At 43.5% G+C, this 18,049-nt stretch overlaps 1 protein-coding gene across 1 annotated transcript; it reads left to right on the forward strand.

The window, feature by feature from the left end:
• The first annotated feature begins 446 nt into the window (after positions 1 to 446).
• On the forward strand, positions 447 to 17,268 carry arhgef18a (rho/rac guanine nucleotide exchange factor (GEF) 18a). The gene is made up of 19 exons (XM_066682169.1): positions 447 to 630; positions 5,528 to 5,627; positions 5,822 to 5,962; positions 8,466 to 8,716; positions 8,928 to 9,053; positions 10,240 to 10,357; positions 10,705 to 10,947; positions 11,084 to 11,166; positions 11,511 to 11,689; positions 12,857 to 12,939; positions 13,503 to 13,682; positions 13,923 to 14,036; positions 14,353 to 14,444; positions 14,551 to 14,604; positions 14,773 to 14,820; positions 15,007 to 15,447; positions 15,555 to 15,849; positions 15,964 to 16,062; positions 16,248 to 17,268. Exons 2-19 carry the CDS (start codon positions 5,537 to 5,539, stop codon positions 16,457 to 16,459), a joined length of 2,850 nt encoding a protein of 949 aa, XP_066538266.1. The 5' UTR covers positions 447 to 630; positions 5,528 to 5,536; the 3' UTR covers positions 16,460 to 17,268.
• The last annotated feature ends 781 nt before the right edge of the window (positions 17,269 to 18,049 follow it).

Genomic DNA, 18,049 nt, shown 5'->3' on the forward strand with positions numbered 1-18,049 from the left:
AAACCTCTTAGCGGCATTTTCTTTGTTAAAAACGAGACAAATCGAGCTTCTATTTCTGGTGTGGTTTTTGTAGCCGCTTGTGTTTGGAGACTGACTTCAATCACTCTTTCTGACTCCTATCGCAGTTTCTGTCCAGCGGGTGCTGCTGAGCCCCTCCACCGTCACAAAGCACTCACAGGCGGACACACTTCACATGGGCCAAGGCCGTTTAAGCAGCCTAGCTCTGCTGGCCATTGAGAGGACACTAGTCAAGTCCCTGGAAAAGACGCGCTGTTGGTACGACAGGGTCACAGATCATTTTCTTGAAAAGGAACGGAGGGTAGAAATAAACCGACACATTTTATGACGTAGACCGAAATTGAGCTTCCCCTCCTTGAAAGACCAGCATCCGCCACTGACATATTTTTTTTCAAATAAAAAAAACGTGTGTAATTTAACCGTCTGTAAATTAGTGTTGCCAAATCTTATTACTGGGACATAATCTGGCAACCCGTAAATGGGCGTTGCTCCAGGCGGTGGTTAAAGTTAAAGAGACAAAAGCGCTTTGTGAGTTTCGGAGGCGAAACGAAGAGAAAAGAGTTTAAAAATGGACAATATTTCACGTTAACTCTGATTAAACTACAATAAACGGTGAGTAAGAACAATTCGATGATATTCTCATTAACATTTAAACTCCAGAAGTAAAATAAAGTTCGTTATTTAGGGCTTTAGTGAGTGAGTGTGTGTAAATCTGTTAGTGAAACTCAGCGCCACTGTGGCTTTTAGCGACAGAAACTGTGATTTATATCGTATTCGTTTCTCTCAAATGTCGCCTCTTATTGTCTTTTAGTCATTACATGGTTCACTTTAATTGTTAAACAATTTTATTTCGCTCCAACTATTAAAACCGCGTAGCAGAACTTGGCTTTTTTTTTCGAATTCTACATTCTACCTTAAGTCACTGTAACTGATGCACATTTAAGGTGGAATGGAGAATTCCAGTCATGGCTCATAACATCGGCTTCTTTGTATATGAAACTGGAATTTTCCTCACATTAAACTTTAAACTATAGTTTTGTGCTAGAATATTTTTGTATATTAAATAAGAACCACCACACACGTTTTTAAACATTAAATATTGTAAGTTAAACACAAAAAACTGCTATTGAAAGTAATTTCTGACTAGGTGACAGGTGTAGCTTTATTAACCCCCTTCCAGAGAGTGTTGAGAGCCACTGAAGCTGAAGTTATAACTCTGTTAAAGTTAAACCCGCTCAGTTTTAGGGAGTTTCCCTGCAGGTGTGTTTCAGCTGGACAAAAAATGATAATGACAAAAAAATAATGAACATGGCTCTCAGCTTTAAAAGGAAGGATAAATATGTCCAAGAATGTCCTCTACATGTTCATGAGAAAGATTAGTTTGAAATATTTTAAAACATGCACTTTATGAATATTACAATGTGTTAAAAATGTGTTCTCTATAGCAGGGAACACCACATTTTTATGCAAGATTTTCTTTGCCAGGGTTGGACAGTAATGACATTGAGAATAACAGGGTTGACTTCACATGAACACCGTGAACTGTAACAGGGATGACAGTAAGTTATTTGTTTGGCTTGATAAAATATGAAAATAATCATATTTACAATAATGCGCTGACCGTTCTGGAGCTGTAAACAGAACTCAGTATCTGTCCTGACAGTAACAGGGTTGGCATTATCAGGCTTGCTGGTAAAGGGTTTGCTAGTCACAGTAACCACTAATTATATTTTCAACATTAATACAATACTTGTATTCTCTGTGATCTCACATCTACTTTTGTATTATTTGTTCCATGATAAAACCTTTAAAATTGAGTCTCATGTCTGTGAGCGTGGGCTGAGTGAAGGGTTTTCGGCACTGTGCAGTTCAGCTCTGCACAGCCCGAAATTGCACACCGACACATTTTGTTGATTAAAAACTTGAGCTCATTTTATTGGCTGCTGCTGGAGGAACAATAAATTTGTAAAATATGTGAAATAAGACTGTTCTACGCTGTTCAGAAGCACAGCTGGCGCTAATAAACTCTTGTTGCTTAGCACACCACAGCAGATAATTTTCCAATTAACTGAGGCTCAAATCACACACTTGGAGATAAAGCCTCATAGCTGTGAGCACAAAGTCGAGTTAAGGTTCTTCTGAGTGTTTTGTCTGTTTTCAGCTTCATCAAACTACCTCAAACTCAGCTCTAAAAACACACTGCGGGGGGCAACTGGGCTTGTGTTTTATCGCCCACCAGTTTTCAGAGTGTGACATCAGCATTCAGTGAGCTCCCACAGCGCCCCCTCCCTATGGTTCTCTTAAATACACATGAATGAACACTTTCGCCTTGTACTTAGCCACAGAATAGAAATTTGACACACCACACGCGTGTTATCAATACAGTACTCATTCTTACATACCATCTCGGTTTTTATGTGCCGTGGTGTACTGTATTAGCGTTATACTGCCCAAACCTACTGATTTCCAAACAAGTCCCATTTCCCCCCACAAGATGCGTGCACTGAAACTGGACTTTGTAATGTTACTCTGGAAACCAGCCCATCACCCTGGACCAAGTTTTTGAGCCTTTGTGTTTGATTTTAATATGTAAATATGTCCGGAACGGTCCTATAAACTCCTGCCTGATCTGGACCGACAGCTGAGAGCGAACGACTATTTCAGGCTTTACGTGGCAAGTCGCAGCAGCAGAGATGTTACGTCACACCTTTCTGTTTCTACAACACAGCATTTTGTTGTGTTTGTTATTACAGGTGTTGCACTTTTACCTCAGTGTGTATTACTTCTACACTGCCATCCTCTGTTCACACCCATTCCCACCAATCCGGGACCCGTTTGTCTTTCCTTTGTCCTTTTCCCAAACACTCAGACAATAGTTCACCTTCGTCACTTCGAAAGAGTGACTCCTTCCACCTCTCAGTGCTCCGAGGCTGGAGTCGTCTTTCCTAGAAAAGAAGGGTGTGTTCTTCTGTTCTTTCTTATGTTTGTCTGCCCTAAAGCCATACGCTGAGTTCCTCTGGTGTGTGGAACGGTGGAACTGTTCTCTGGAGCGATGGGGTTCCTCTGGTGTGTGGAATTGTGTTCTCTGGAGCGATGGGGTTCCTCTGGTGTGTGGAATTGTGTTCTCTGGAGCGATGGGGTTCCTCTGGTGTGTGGAATTGTGTTCTCTGGAGCGATGGGGTTCCTCTGGTGTGTGGAATTGTGTTCTCTGGAGCGATGGGGTTCCTCTGGTGTGTGGAATTGTGTTCTCTGGAGCGATGGGGTTCCTCTGGTGTGTGGAATTGTGTTCTCTGGAGCGATGGGGTTCCTCTGGTGTGTGGAATTGTGTTCTCTGGAGCGATGGGGTTCCTCTGGCGTGTGGAACTGTGTTCTCTGGAGCGATGTACCTGATCCTCACTGATGATTAATGATAATTAATCTAAGATATTCATAATGTCTATTTCCCCTTGTTTTTGTTAATTGTGTGTTCTCGAACCATCCCTTTAAAACCACACTACTGCGCTGTAGTCATATGACTCTGCTCCATCTGATCAGCCACACGGAGGAGAACCTGAACACCATAAAGAAGTCAAATTCCAGCCACATCAGAAACACACACCTCACCTTTAATACTGGAGTGTATTCACAGTACAAGCCTCGTCAGTGAACTATGAGACAAAAAAAACAACAAAATAATCCATCATTAATCTTAATCGAGGTAAAATATTCAGTTAATTGTGATGTTGATTCACGGTCATATCGCCCAGGATCACTCATGATTGATATTGGAACATTGCTGTGAAGATTTGATGGCAGTCAGCCACATGAGCGTTAATGAGCTCAGGTGCTGGCGTTAGGTGGTGTCGGATCACGCAGGTGGAGGAGGGAGCTGGGGAACAGTGGTCTGAGTCTCGTGCAGCTGCTCTGTGTTTGGGCAGACGTTTTGGTCAGGGGCGGAAGGCCGCACCTGGACAGGTGAATGAGTTACAGTGTGTGTAAACATTATGCAGCTACCGCGCTCCTCTGCGTTCCTGTGTTCTGGGACTGTTTACGTTTCGGCTGAAAGGAGAACGCCGTTCCTCTGCCCTTCACACTGCTGTGTTTTTGTTGACAGCTCAGAGATGAACAGTGATGTGTCATGTTTCGTGTGTGTGTTTGGAGCTGACTGGCCTGATTTTCTTGTTCTTGCTGATATACCACAGGCTGGTTTGGGTAGGTTTCATGCTGTGTCTCTTCCTCCCATGAGTCACCTGAAGGGGCGTGGCCACTCGGACAGGGGCAGCGCTTATCCAGACTTTAAAGGGGACGACATCTGGGAAATAAAATCACTATTTTCTTTCTGTCACTGTACTTTTCCCTTCAGCAGCTCAGTTTGTTTAAGGGCTCCCCCACTGAAGAAGGCAAAGAGTGATTATTACTGGTGAGATATGTCTTCTCCTCTAGGGAGCAGACTGTATATGGAAACTGACAGTGTAATTACCAATTTTTAATAATTGGTCACCTTGCTTGTTTTAAGGTGGTAGGATTTTCAGGTTCCTGCAGGAGGATAATTAGGCTTGGGAGGAGGTGGTAAAGTACAGTGAATGTAACCATGAACACACTGAAATTCACGATGGCAGTTCACACTAAGGGTGGGCAACACGGCTCTAAAATAATATCATGATATTTCAGGTATTCAGATATTTTGATAACTACTTTTGGCGATACGAACAAAACACAAATAATTTTATTAATTTTAAGAACACACTACTGCAACAAAATAAATGTAACATTAATATTATATTATATTAACAAAATATTTAATTGAATATTTAATTAAGAAATGACAGATCAATGTGTAAACATTTGCTGATTTTTGTGAACACCTGTAACTTACCAAGGTTCTGACATTGTGTAAAATAAACAGAATAGTCGCTGTGCTGAGTCAGTGTGGTCTGTCGCTGGGGTCAGCCCTCATTGTCTGTTAAACTCTTTTCGTGGCCTTTTTTGACTTTCCACATACTCAGCTGGGTGCCTCTGCTCAAGCTGGAGAAACAGATAAGTTGTTGTTCTTTCATTTCTTATAATTACAGTGCTGTGTTTGCGGATATTTTATTTCCAAACTACCTCCGCATGATCGAGTCACCTTCTTTTGGAGTAAATTCTTTGAACACATTTCCACCGTACTTCATGGTGCTTAAACGACTCGTGTAATGAGTGTATGCCATGTCACGTGTTACCGCAGGACATCACTACGCAAATAATTAAGAATATCACGATTACGCACGATACGATACAGCACAGCCCTAGTTCACACATTCCCACAAATTCCCCTGTGGACTGATGTGTAACAGCGAATAAATCCCCAGGGAAGGCAGCAAGGAAATCTGGGCGAGTTCTTTGATGCCATAGTGTCCGAATGATGATGTCACCTACGTCCAGAACCATGTCCAGTCCGGGCCAGATGGAATCAGCAGGAGATGTTCCACGCTGTTAGGTGTATTTCAGATTTGTTCATGTGACTGTTTCAATGTCTGATGTTGTATTTCAGCTGGACAGAATGGACGACACTGAACTCTCCAGGCTCAAAGTTCCTACAGAAGATTTGTCATCGCAGACACCTACTGGAGTTGATGGCATCAGCATCGAAGGTGGACTTCATATCAGTTATATTCATAATAACAGTAATAAAAATAATGAGAAAGTGTAGGATTAGATTCAATTTTATAATTTTTTTACTGGCAAAACATTGTTTTATTAATTTAAATTGTTACTGTGGGTGATTTTTATTAAAAGAAATATGCACTGAGGTTTTCTGGTGTGCTTTGTTTGTTTCTGTCTGTAGATGGTGAGTACCCGAACCTGAGGGAGGCCCTCGAGGCCGACTCCCAGGACTTTCATTCTCCAACGTGGAGTTTAGCTGTGGACCCGCTGTACGTCAAGAGGTTTTCCAAAGAGGCCGTAGAGAGACAAGACACCATTCACGGTGAGAGGATTAGTCTTTACAGGATGTCTGATTAAAGCTTTTTCTCTTCCTGGGATTGTTCCTTTATACTTTTTAATATGAACACATTTTTATGACCACTTTCAACCACATTAACACCCTCTTCTGTTAGTGCTTAAATTGACGTATTATTAAGAATCCCTCATTTAGTGCCCACCAACACACACACTGTGAAACAAGACCCCAGAATGATTTCTGTGCGCTGCCTGAGTCAGAAGCACGGGATAAAATGAGTCGTTCTGATTCTGCTCCGATTCTGACGCCAAGTGCAGAGACTTTAGTTTGGCCCCGCTCCCTTATCTGAGTCTGTCCAGTCTCAGTGCTGGACGCACATTTATGTGAGAGTGCAAAAACGAGGTTAAACGCAGCAAAACGGACACAACAAGAGCAGTGAAATAAAAGCACTGAATAAAAACCGAGAAGGAAGAGAACAGAGTGAAAATGGCTAAAAACTCCTCATTGTTGTGTGGTCGGGGTGAACAGTGAGCGGCTCATTATCATTTAAAGGAACAGGCGCTGAAAGCGGGGCATTCTGAACAGGGCTGTTTAGTTGAGTAATAAACGTGAAAGTAAATGCAGAGATCATATGAAACCTCTTTGAAGTGGAATTAGACCAATAACCTGTTTGTCATGATTTTTGGGGCAGGTCTGAAATTGTGGCTCTATAATGCCCTGGACAGTGACCCCTACACTAAGAGTTTAATGACCTCCATGTCTTGCAGTGGTGTGACTGTTCCACCAGACAGGATGTAGAGGGTTATCCAATAGCTGCTCTTTAACTCACAACATCTAACTTCTCAGGTTGGTCAGCGTCCTCTGTCTGTGGTTCCTGACTGTACATGTCTTATAATGCTGCTGGACGGAGCATCCATGTTTGAGGTCACGGTGATCGTTGACCCCAGGCTTCAGCCGATGCACGCCCCGGGGTTCCAGCACAGAGGACTCAGACACACTGAGATTAAACCTAAATAACTTTACCCCATTTAAAGATATCTACACACTTCAAACTCACTCCAAACCAGTGCAGCAGGGCTTTCCGGAAAGCTGCCGAGTCAGCAGTGTCACTTGCTCGTGACCACGGTCCACAGATCAGAGATTACAGCAGGCTTTTTCTGGATGACATTTCTGCAAACTCACAAAAAAAACCTGCTGATTTCTAATAAAACAATGTTGGAAACCTGCTGTCTAGGCTACATCTTTACTGAGTTAGTCTGATGACGTAAATTCAAGCCCAAACACGAAGGCTGTCTGATAGGAATTATCCTCTGCCCTTTTCTAATGGACAGGATTAACCTTGGGCTTAAGTCGTCTGTCTTTCTCTGTGAAAATCCCCCCAGGAATCATTAGAATATGTACCTGCTGTATATCGATGAGGTTTTACCTGTTCTGTCTCCTTCTCTATTTCACTTTGCAAAAGTTAAACTAGTAAATCCACTTCTCAGAACCCCAGGAGACTGCCACTCATCCGGTGGACTTCCTGAGAGTCTTGAACGGGGATGATGTTTTCGGTTTCTCTTGGCTCTGAACTCGTGAAGTGTTCAGGAACCGAATGGCTTCAGGATTAAACTCAAACACGGATTATGAAATCACAGCTCTTATGAGTTAGTTCTGTTAAAACCCACACATCTCATTGTGTCTGTTCTTTCACAAAGCACGGTTTCTGACTGAATCAGGTAAATGAAGCAAACAGTCACATCTGCTCACAGTTATTAGATTAATCCTGATATCTTTAGAAACGCAGTGGGCGGTTGGGTCCTAGTGATTCCTCAGTGTCAATGCAAGAAGGCAGTGTCAGTGATGATTTGATTTTCATTATTCTTTGTGAGGGGATGCGTTGGCCCTCTGGTGGTTTTAGTGTGCGTCAGTGAAAGAAAAGAAACAAACATAAACCCACAGCTGCAGATCTCACCAATGATCATCTGTTTACAGTCACGCAGAAAACATGAAACCTCACAGAGCGCACACCTGATGTGTGAGACCCTAACCCTAACCCTTGATGAATTTCAGGTGTGCCAATACATACAGGTGTGCAAAGTCTGTGTGTGTAGTATATAACTCTAATTCAGAATTCAAACACTCTCTGCTCTTTTTACAGTAACTGTGTCGTATTAAAAATCACATTCTTATTTTATTCAACCAAGATAAAAACACAATGGTAATGCATTGCGTTCCCAATCTCTAATCTGAACCTAAACCCCATCTGTAAATCATGTAAACCCACACTCACACGGACGTTTGGACACTGTATTGTCCTCAAGAACAGAACAAACTCATCAGTCTTCTATAGCTTTTTCCTGATGGAGCTCAGAACGAATGCAGTACCCAATAAACTGTTCACTTTTCACACTGCTTCATGTTTAGGTTCTTTTCTGTTGAATGAAATGCTGTAAAATGTATTTGTACACATAATAAGTAAGAAGTGGTTTCTGCTTCTTTGTTTATCAGTTTGGAAACGTTTTGTTATTTGTTTGTTTTGTTTATTTAGAGCTGATCCAGACGGAGATAAACCACGTCAGGACTCTGAAGCTAATGCTGTATGTTTATGCGTATGAGATTCAGTGCTCTGTCCCGAAGGAAGAGGTTCAGCTGGAGCGTCTGTTCCCCCGCCTCGATCACCTGCTCAGGGAGCACCAGAACTTTCTGGACCGGCTCAAACTGCGCCGGCGAGAATGTCTCGAACCAGACAGCCAGCAGAACTACTGCATAAGCAGAGTGGGAGACCTCCTCATCGCTCAGGTACGGCCAGGGATCAGGTTAGAGTCACTCTGGACCAGGAGTGAGTATCAAATCGGTTGTACACTCTGACAATTCCTGAGAGTGTTGACGGTTCTGTACAGAACCACTGAAGCCCTGAAGGACAGTGTCAACAAATGGATACATCTGTTTATGTATTTATTTATTAATATACTCTATTAGTTATTAATAATATTTATTTGTGCATGTACAGTTCTCAGACGAGCCGAGGAGCCGACTTTTGGACAGTTATGGTGTGTTCTGCAGCTGTCACACAGACGCTATGAGCTATTACAAAGATCTACTCCAGAACAACAAGAAGTTCCAGAGTTTAATACGAGTGAGTCACAGCAGGGTTTATCCCTCTTTCTATTTAAGAGTCACCAGTTCTGCCCAGAGCCAGACCACTTTATCCGCTCACTACGCATGCTGCGTAGGGCCCCGCACGTTACCGAAGGCCCCTTCGTCTCAGGTTACGGAGAGTTTGTGTATCCTCAAAAGATGAAGAGAAACTATCCTTCAGCAAATTAAAAGAGGAAATAAAACTCCACTGCAGAACAGCACGGAGGTAAACCTGTGACTGTTCTTATCCAGGTTCGATTACTAATAAATTGTCTACTTTCAAAGCTGTGGGAATATATTTAGTGGTGGTGTGCACTGCGCAGCTGCTCTCCACAACCTTAAAAGCCTTGCAGTGCCACAGTGTCATGAACCAAACCTTGAAGCTAAAAACTGATGTTTTTGTATGGTCTAATACGTGCTTAAACTTCTAAGTGCTAAGTTGAGTTCTACGAATTTTCAGTTCCACCTTAAATTCCGCAGTATTTACCCACATTTTTGACGTTTTCATTTAATACAAACAGTGAAGCAGGTACAGGCGCCTGGACAACACTACTGCATCATTTAAGGTGACACAAAGCTGCTAGCTGGAGAATAAACAGCTATGTTTGCTGCTTTTTCTTCCATTCCACCTTAAGTGCTGCAGCTGTTACAGAATAAGTGTTGGCCAGCTGCTTGATTAGTTTTTTTCCGCTATAGTTATTCCACATTAAATTCTACATTTGCATGGTTCAGTGTGTTTATATTGGTGTGAGTCATTGTGGCTCACAGAGTCCAGAATCAAAATTTAGCTTGGACTCCCCCAGTCTCACAGTGCCCCCAAACATTGGAGGGTGAGGAGCATGTGCTTCCTCTAAGGTGTGAGAAGCCAGACGTGTCAGAGGAGAGTGGCAACTGTCCAGATCTGTCACATCAGCCAAGAGACCCTGTGACGAGGAAAGGACGAGGGACGTCCCGCCCCCTCAGAGAGCGAGGCCGGTTGTGCTCTTCTAGACTCCTGGATTCGAACAGCTTTATTCACTCTTTTAAAGGGTCGTTATTGCTTTTTATTATAAACAATTAATCAGGGATAACACATGAAAAGCTTCTTTGATATTCTTTCTCATAGAGAGATTAAACCTGAAGAAAATGATGAAAAGGAGGTCCAGACATGGGTGAAATATTTAACTCTGCTGTTGTTTTGTCAGAAAATCGGTCAGTTTTCCATTGTGAGGAGGTTGGGAGTTCCTGAGGGGTTTCTCTTGATTACACAGCGTATCACTAAATACCCCTTTCTGGTGGAGAGGCTTATTAAAAACACTGAAGGTATTTATTATCACTACAATATTTATTCTTTTTTTTTTTAAATGTCGAAATGATGTGTAAAAACACATTTACTCATCTGTCCAGATATGGTTCAGGATTCCACTGACCCTGTGGACACCCATGTCTTTAACTTTACCTTCTTCATCTACTTCTTCACCATCATCTTCATCCTTTTTCATCTACTTCTTTACCTTCATCTACTACATCTTCATCATATCATCCTCTTCACCCGTTTTCATCTACTTCTTTACCTTCATCATCTCCTCCTCCACTCATGGTTGTCCATGGCAGCTCTAGCAGGGAGTGTTTGCTACGACGTGTTTTTTTTTGTGATTTTCTGTCTGTAGCTGGTTCTGAGGAGCACAGCGATCTGGTAAGTGCTCTGGAGCGCATTAAAGACACGATATCTCAGGTGGACGAGCAGGTGCATCGTTACGAGAAACTGCGGGAGCTGGCATCTCGCCTGGAGCCCAAATCTCAGGGACGCATGAGTAACGGTCAGGTTTTACGAAGAGAAGATCTGCTTCAGCATGGCAGGAGAGTGCTGAAGGAAGGGTTTCTGAGCTGGAGAACTCAAAACAGGACCAAAGGTGAAGCACAGGGACATCTCTTTTATTCTACAGCCTTTAAACCAGGAATAAAATTGTTCAGAGAGGGAAACACAATGGTAAATGCCAGTGATATAAGTGGCGAGCTCCTGATGAACGTACGTTTTTTTTCTCACAGTTTCAGACGTCTTCTTGGTCCTGCTGTCAGATTTGCTGCTGCTGCTACAGGAGAAGGATCAGAAGCTGGTTTTTGCCTCTCTGGTGAGTGCACATCATTGACTGCTACAGAGGAAACTCTGAAAACGTCTCGTCTTGGTGAATCTCTCATAAAATGTCATTAAAATAAAATGCCAAAGCTACAAACCCTGAAAACCAGCCCCAAGCCGCTATTCCTCCTCCGCAGCTTCACTCTGGGCTCTTCCACTTTGTTGACACTTAGTGACAGAGCTGTTGTTGCTCTCAGACGCTGTTTCTCGGTAACAGCACTTAGTTGTCTGGGGCAGCTCTAGCAGAACAGAGGTTTGTTTTCCAGGTGGATCCTTTTACAGAGGCACGTTTTAAAAGTCACTGACCTCTTCAGTCTGAGCCCTTTTGTGTGTTTTCAGGACGGGAAGCCTGCGGTTCTCTCTCTGCAGCGGATGATCGTGAGGGATGCAGCTCAGAGCGAGAAGATAATGTATCTGATCTCTACATCCGATGAAAACGCTGATATGTATGTGTTCTATGCCTCCTCTGGAGAAGAGAGCAGAGGATGGAGAGAGAGCATCTGGCAGGCCATCGAGAGGTCAGAGAATCACATCAGATCTGTTTCGATTTAAAGCAGCAGTCAGTTGTTTTCTCCGACAGAAATGAGCAAACTTCAGTCACGAACACGATTAATGTTTTTAGAAGTTTTCTTTATAGGAACTCTAGGTAAGATTTGGGGGGTTTTTTTGCTCCTGTGGCTCCCTGTAGTGTAATTAATTCTTACAGTTCTGTATTGAAATCAATGTGGACGAGGAGGGAAGAGATTGGGGTTTCATACTCTTCTCCAAAAGTTGCATAACGCAGCCTGTGCAGTGCTTAGTCCAGCATAGCCACGACTGAGTCTCTGTTGTCATTTTTACAGCTTAGTGGAGCATCACAATCATTTTGAAGATGTCAATTTTAAAGTTAAAATATTACATTGTGTTGCTTTAATGTACAGCTAACATGAGATTCTCGTAACTGAATAATGCAGATTATGCTCCACAGTGGGTCTCCTCCACGTGGGTTTGGTTTAAATTCAATGACACATCCATGCCAGTAGGTGTCAGTATTTTGCCTGTTTTTAAAGATACATTCATCTTCGTCATTTCTTAGTAAAAGCGCAGGATCAACATAATGCAGTTTTAAAATAATACAAATCTAATAAATATATAAATATATATAAGATCAGTATATTTACAAGTCAGAGGTTTATATATAATAAACTTGTATGTTTATTATTGGTCTAATTACAAGTAATATAATATTAAAAATCTATATGTACAAGTACAGGAAACCGTACGCATAGAAGGGTAAATAATATCACCATGTAGATTGTACTTTATGTAGAGTGTAAAATATGTCTATCTATCCAAAAACAGTAATAACTGTCCTGGTGTGTGTGCCCAGATATGGATTGGCACTCTGTCCTGGGTGAAATCTTAGTGCCCGATGCAGTCCTCCAGGTGGACGGTCGTTCCTGGTCGAGATTAAGCTGTGCGCGTTTGGCTGCCAGTTCTCGCCAGTGTGTGTGTGTGGATTGAGTGTTCTGAACAGTGTGGATTGTAAAGCGTCCTTGGGTATCTAGAACGGCTCTATATAAGTGTAACAATAGATAGAAAATATAATGTGTAGGTAATGTGTGGAACAGACTGCAGCAGAGTGTGTATGTGAAGGGGTAGCAGGTGTAATATGTTAAATAAATAGTGTAGTCTCTCTTGTACAGTTTCCCCTATGTGTATGAGGAGGAGGAGGAGGATCCCCTGGACCAGGAGGAGCTGTTCTCTGAGAAGATCAAGGCTTTCCATGGTAATGTTCCTCATAGCACTGACCCCTCCTTAATGTTTACTCAGTTATGTGTTAGTACTTTACTTTGATTGGAGCAGAAGATTTTACACCTCAACGTCCAGTACATATATATATATATACACACACACACACACTGATCACGATGCTGTGTGGTTTTATAACTTTCCATAAAGATCAGTGATGATTGAACATGAAATTATTGGAGAAAACATCCCTGTACTGTACCCACTGCACAGGAGGTGTACATTCATCAGAACACACAGGGTAAGGTACCAGGAGCACTGCTGACCATGAGATAATAAGAGTGAGAAAAGACTTTCTCTAAGGGAAAGATGAAAAATAAACCACAGATAACACCATTTACACCCAGTGCAGCTCAGACATGTAAACACATCTTAATTGGAAGCATATTCATTGTAAACAGCAAACACTCAAACTCGGGTATCTTTTAGTGGATTCCACCCAGACACATCCACCTCCATCTCTCTCTGATGATAAAATATCTGTATGTTGCTCACTGTTAATGTGTAATGCTGATATGAGACTTGTGTGTGTTTGAACAGATCAGCTGTGCATAAGCGATGCCCAGATTGTTTTGCTGCTGCAGAACAGATTAAAAGTCTTCAGTGAGATGGTGGACACACTGATGGACAGTTCGTCTCCTCCCAGACGCCTGCTGCTCACTGGCACCTCCTCGGATCTCCAGCAGGGGGCGATACTGGTCAAAGGCATTATAGCAGACGGTAACTTTAATCATTTAGATCATTTAACTTTAAAAGTATTGTTTTCCCAGCTTTTGAGCGGGTTTTCTCCTGGTGGATACGTGTGTTTAATTATTATTTGTTTTTCATAAAGGTTTTCAGAAAGGTTTATCTGCTATAAAACATATTTATAACCCCTGTCCACTGCTGTGGTGAGGATGTGACTGCTGTAGTATTAACCGTGTTTAATCATGTCCTCTTCCTGTGCTTTTCTGTCCTCAGCCGAGGTGTTACAGTGCCTCCTGCTGGCTGCTGACGATGTTCTTGTGTCTGTGGACAGTGTGGACAAAGGGTTGGCGTCCAGACGTGCGAACACCATCGCGGGGTACACTAAAGGTAGGAATGGGGGTTCTGAGTAAATCCACAGCCTCCTCTGTCTTAGCTAACATAACAGAATTGGCCGTTAGTGTTCTCCTACAAGCGCGTAGAGCTTCAGACACAAACCATTGGTGTTCTCTTACAAGACACAAATCAGGACAGATCCGTGATGTTATTTGACAGTTTAAAATATATTCTGTTCCTTTGGTGACAATATCCTGCTCATCAGTAGTGCTGTTAGTGCCCCCTTGTGGGGACGAGGTATGTATAAATGACTTGCGCTATCACAGATCTGTATCGTAACTGATTTATCTTCTCTGTTTGTTTGTTGCAGCTGGTAGTGGTTCTCAGGATGGTTTCAGGAACCAGAGACCCAACTCTGACCCACAGCTCAGGGACCTCTACCTTGACAACCACGAGTTATCTGTGCGTACACTGACCCTCTCGCCACCCAGCCCCCCCCCCCCCCAAAACCTATCTCTCCTGTAGTAGGTCTAACCCTTGTCTTGTTTTCGCTCCTGTTTCTCTTCAGGCTGATGATGAGCAGTGGACCTATCCTCGCCCAGCCCATGTCCCTAGAAACCAGGTAAAAACACAGCTTGGTGAGCTCAGGCTCATGTGCAGTTGCATCCTGTTTCTGTACATCTCTCTGAGGCTACACTAGCTCAAAATACTTATTTGAAAGGTGTTCTTAGTCTTTTGTCTGTGTGTGATGACCAGTGGGAAACTGACCTCACGTCTGTTCTCCTCACAGCTGTTGGACACACTGGCCAAACTCACCCAGAAACTCTACACTCTTCAGGTAAAACACACCCACACACACACACACACACACACTCTCTTTCTTCAGCAGGAGTGATATTAGCATATGCCTCATGTAAAAGGGAGTGGGTTTAGTGAGAAAGGATAAGTCCCCTCAAAATGAATGGACGTCTGTGTAATGGCCCAGCTGTACATGAAAACAAACGTGTGTGTGTGCGGGCTCTAGGCTGTGGTGTGTGAGCAGGAGAGTGAGTCCGAGCTCCTCAGAGCGGCTCTGGCCGAGCGTCCGGCTCGTCTCCGTGGTAATGGGCTCCTGGCTCAGGAGAAACAGCGCCACCTAGAGAAACAGCGAGAGGAGTTGCTGCGTCTGCAGAGGGTTTACAACCAGCAGAAGGAGGAGCAAGCAGCCTGGGAGCAGGAGCGCCAGTGCCACCTGCAGGAACGGGAGGAGCTACAGCGAGAGAAGCAGAAGCTCGCGGCAGAGCGGCAGGAGTTCTCGCGCTGCAGGGAGCAGTACCAGCAGGACCTAGAGCGCCTCCGAGAGGCCACTCGTGCCGTAGACAGACAGAGAGAACAGCTGGAGCAGAAAGAACAGCAGCTCAGCAAGTACAAAAAACACAGCACCATCTCCAACCACGGAGCGGGGGTCCTGCAGGAACACACACAGGTACACACCCTCTGTCTGTCTCTCTCACACACACACACACACACACACACAGCCCATGTCCAACCCTAGAACGAAATTAATTACTTTCTTCTCTGTCTCGTGCTCAGGAGGGACATCTGACGGTGGATGATATGTTTCTTCCTCTGAAATTCCGCATCCGGCCCACTGTGTCCGAAACTAATTTCCAGGAGAGACCCCCGGTTCCCCCTCGCAAAGAGAGCATGGGCATCTCCCCGGTCAAAGCGGACGTTCCCATCCAGCTGGTCAGCACCACCAACCAGACCCTGAAACCGTCCAGCAGCTCCGTCCAGCAGCAGATCCCCACCAAACTGGCCAAGAGCAAGGGCAAGGAGAAGGAGAGGGGCAGGACCAAGAGCTCTCACCAGCGCACCAACAGCGCAGGTCTGACAGATGTTCACAGGTTTTAAAAGATGTTACTGAAGCGTTCCGATAAGATGCTGCTCGTTAAAAAGGCCACATTTACAAACTGAAATTTCTTGTCCTGTGGTGTTTCAGCGTCTATAGAAGTGTCCTCTGTGGTTCCAATAAAAGTGGGAAAAGGGGGAGGAAGTCTGAGAGCCCCAGGGTCCCGCAGCCCCCGCCACCTCCCTCCAGGTAAAATACACCACCTCTGACTTACCCACACACTCCCTTCCCCTTTAATCTCTGCTCACTGTGATCTAGGGACGTTACGTTAAGTACTTTGGAATTACGTGCAACAGAGCACTGTGCTTCAACAGTTCCACCAGAGGGTTTCTCAAATTTTTAAAGAAACACATTTTGGTTTCTTTTTTCCTCAGAATTCTACACTTCTCCAGAACATGTGCTGAACATGAAGACACAGACACACGCAGCAAATGCACACACCGTCCGGAAACCCAGCCAGAGCCACAACCACAAACCCAACCGCAACCTCAGCCCCAACCCCAGCCACAACCTCAACCCCAACCTCAGCCACCCGAACCAAAAAGTAAAAGACAACAGCAGCAGTGAGAACGTCTTCTACTGTTAAACTACCGTTACTGCTCCACTCTTAACAGAGGAACTCTCAAACCTCATCTCTGCAGCTCTACAGCTCTGACTGGGTCCTGAGGGACAGAGAGGATGTGTACTACAGTTAATCTACAGCTAATACACTACACATCTCTCACCGCTGAGTCCTGAGAGACAGAGACCTGAGCGGAGGGGGGTTTAATGTTTTTAGGGATTGTAATTCCTCTGGGAACAGGGTGGTGATCCTGGAGGAAGCCCGGACTGATTTTCCACAGCTTGTGTAAAACATAAATTAATTTTCAAACTATTATCAAAGGTATGAGTTTAAAACTCTAAAAGCTACAGGTGCATCTCCTGATCAGATGTAGTTTTATCCAAAAGAAAAAGTGCCCTTCTTGTACATAGTTGTATACTTTGTGAATATTGTCAGAAATCAGAAAAATCAGGGAATGAAAGGAATTCTTCACTGGAAAATATTGTTTGTAAAAATATAATGAAAGGAGCTTCATTTTTAGCAGTTTGTGAGGTGAGAAGAACAAAGCTGTTTCTTTTTAAAATGATGAGATCTTTATAAATAATGTAAAAGTCTGAAGTTATACATTTTTGGTGAAGGTTTTTATAAAGAGATTGATGTCTGTTTTCAGGAGAATGATCTAGAGAGCTGTAAAAGTAAACCTGCTGTTTTAGGATGAAGGACTCTGAGGATGATTTTAATTTCTGACCTTCTCTGTTTGTAGTTTTAATTTGTACAAAAGCCTTTTAGTATTTTTTAATTCTGTGGAAGAAAGACGGCCTCTTCGCTGAGTCTGTTGTTACGAAATAAAAACAGGGAGAACTCACTCGCGTCTCTCTCTTTGCCTTTTTTACATTTTCCTCTGAAGATGGAGGACTCTGCTTCAGCACAGTGAAATTGATCACCATTTCAAGTCGTGTTATTCCCTCTCCACACCTACCAGTGCCCTCCACATGATAAGTTGCTTTACAAGGAGAGGTGATGAAGTGCTGAGCCCTGAGTAGCATTGAGAGTATTGTGTTCTCCCTGTTACAGCTCTGTGGAGCATCACCATGATTTTGAAGCTGTCATTTTAAGGTAAAAATATTACATAGTGTTGCTTTAACTCACTAACACTGGGATCAGACTAAACAACGTTCACCATGTCAAATTAGTGCTGTAAACTCGTGCCGTGTCTCGGGCGGGAGACTGGGGATTCTGCACGTTTCACACAGACCACTCTGTTCACATTGTTGTGAAGGTTCAGATGTCGTTGGGAGGCGGGGCTGTAAACTGTCGATCACAGCTACAGAAGCAATGTGTGTGACGCTGGTATTTTGTTCTAAGAAGAAGCAACGATAGTGGATGGTTCCTGGGTGTTACGGAGAGGATGCTGTGGACTGTCTCCTACAAAGAGAACATGAGGTAATGTTACACGTCCAGAGCGTTTCCTCAGTTTGGTTGTTCCACAGCTGCAGCAGAGCCTCCCTCTCTCTCTTCTCTGTGTTTAGAGATGTGCGCCAGATAGCGCTCCTATACCATTCTCCTATTGGTCATCATCAGGAACATGTCGTAGGAAACATCAGTTTCAGACGCTGGAGTATTTTAGGAAATAAC

This window comes from Hoplias malabaricus, chromosome 9 (genome assembly GCF_029633855.1).
Source record: "Hoplias malabaricus isolate fHopMal1 chromosome 9, fHopMal1.hap1, whole genome shotgun sequence".
Lineage (NCBI taxonomy): Eukaryota > Metazoa > Chordata > Actinopteri > Characiformes > Erythrinidae > Hoplias > Hoplias malabaricus.

Coding starts and splice junctions, on each gene's coding strand:
- arhgef18a (XM_066682169.1), top strand. CDS start 5,537: ATGGACGACACTGAACTCTCCAGGCTCAAAGTTCCTACAGAAGATTTG. Junction 9,054..10,239: donor AGTTCCAGAGTTTAATACGA/GTGAGTCACAGC, acceptor TTGTTTTGTCAG/AAAATCGGTCAGTTTTCCAT. Junction 14,605..14,772: donor CCCATGTCCCTAGAAACCAG/GTAAAAACACAG, acceptor TTCTCCTCACAG/CTGTTGGACACACTGGCCAA.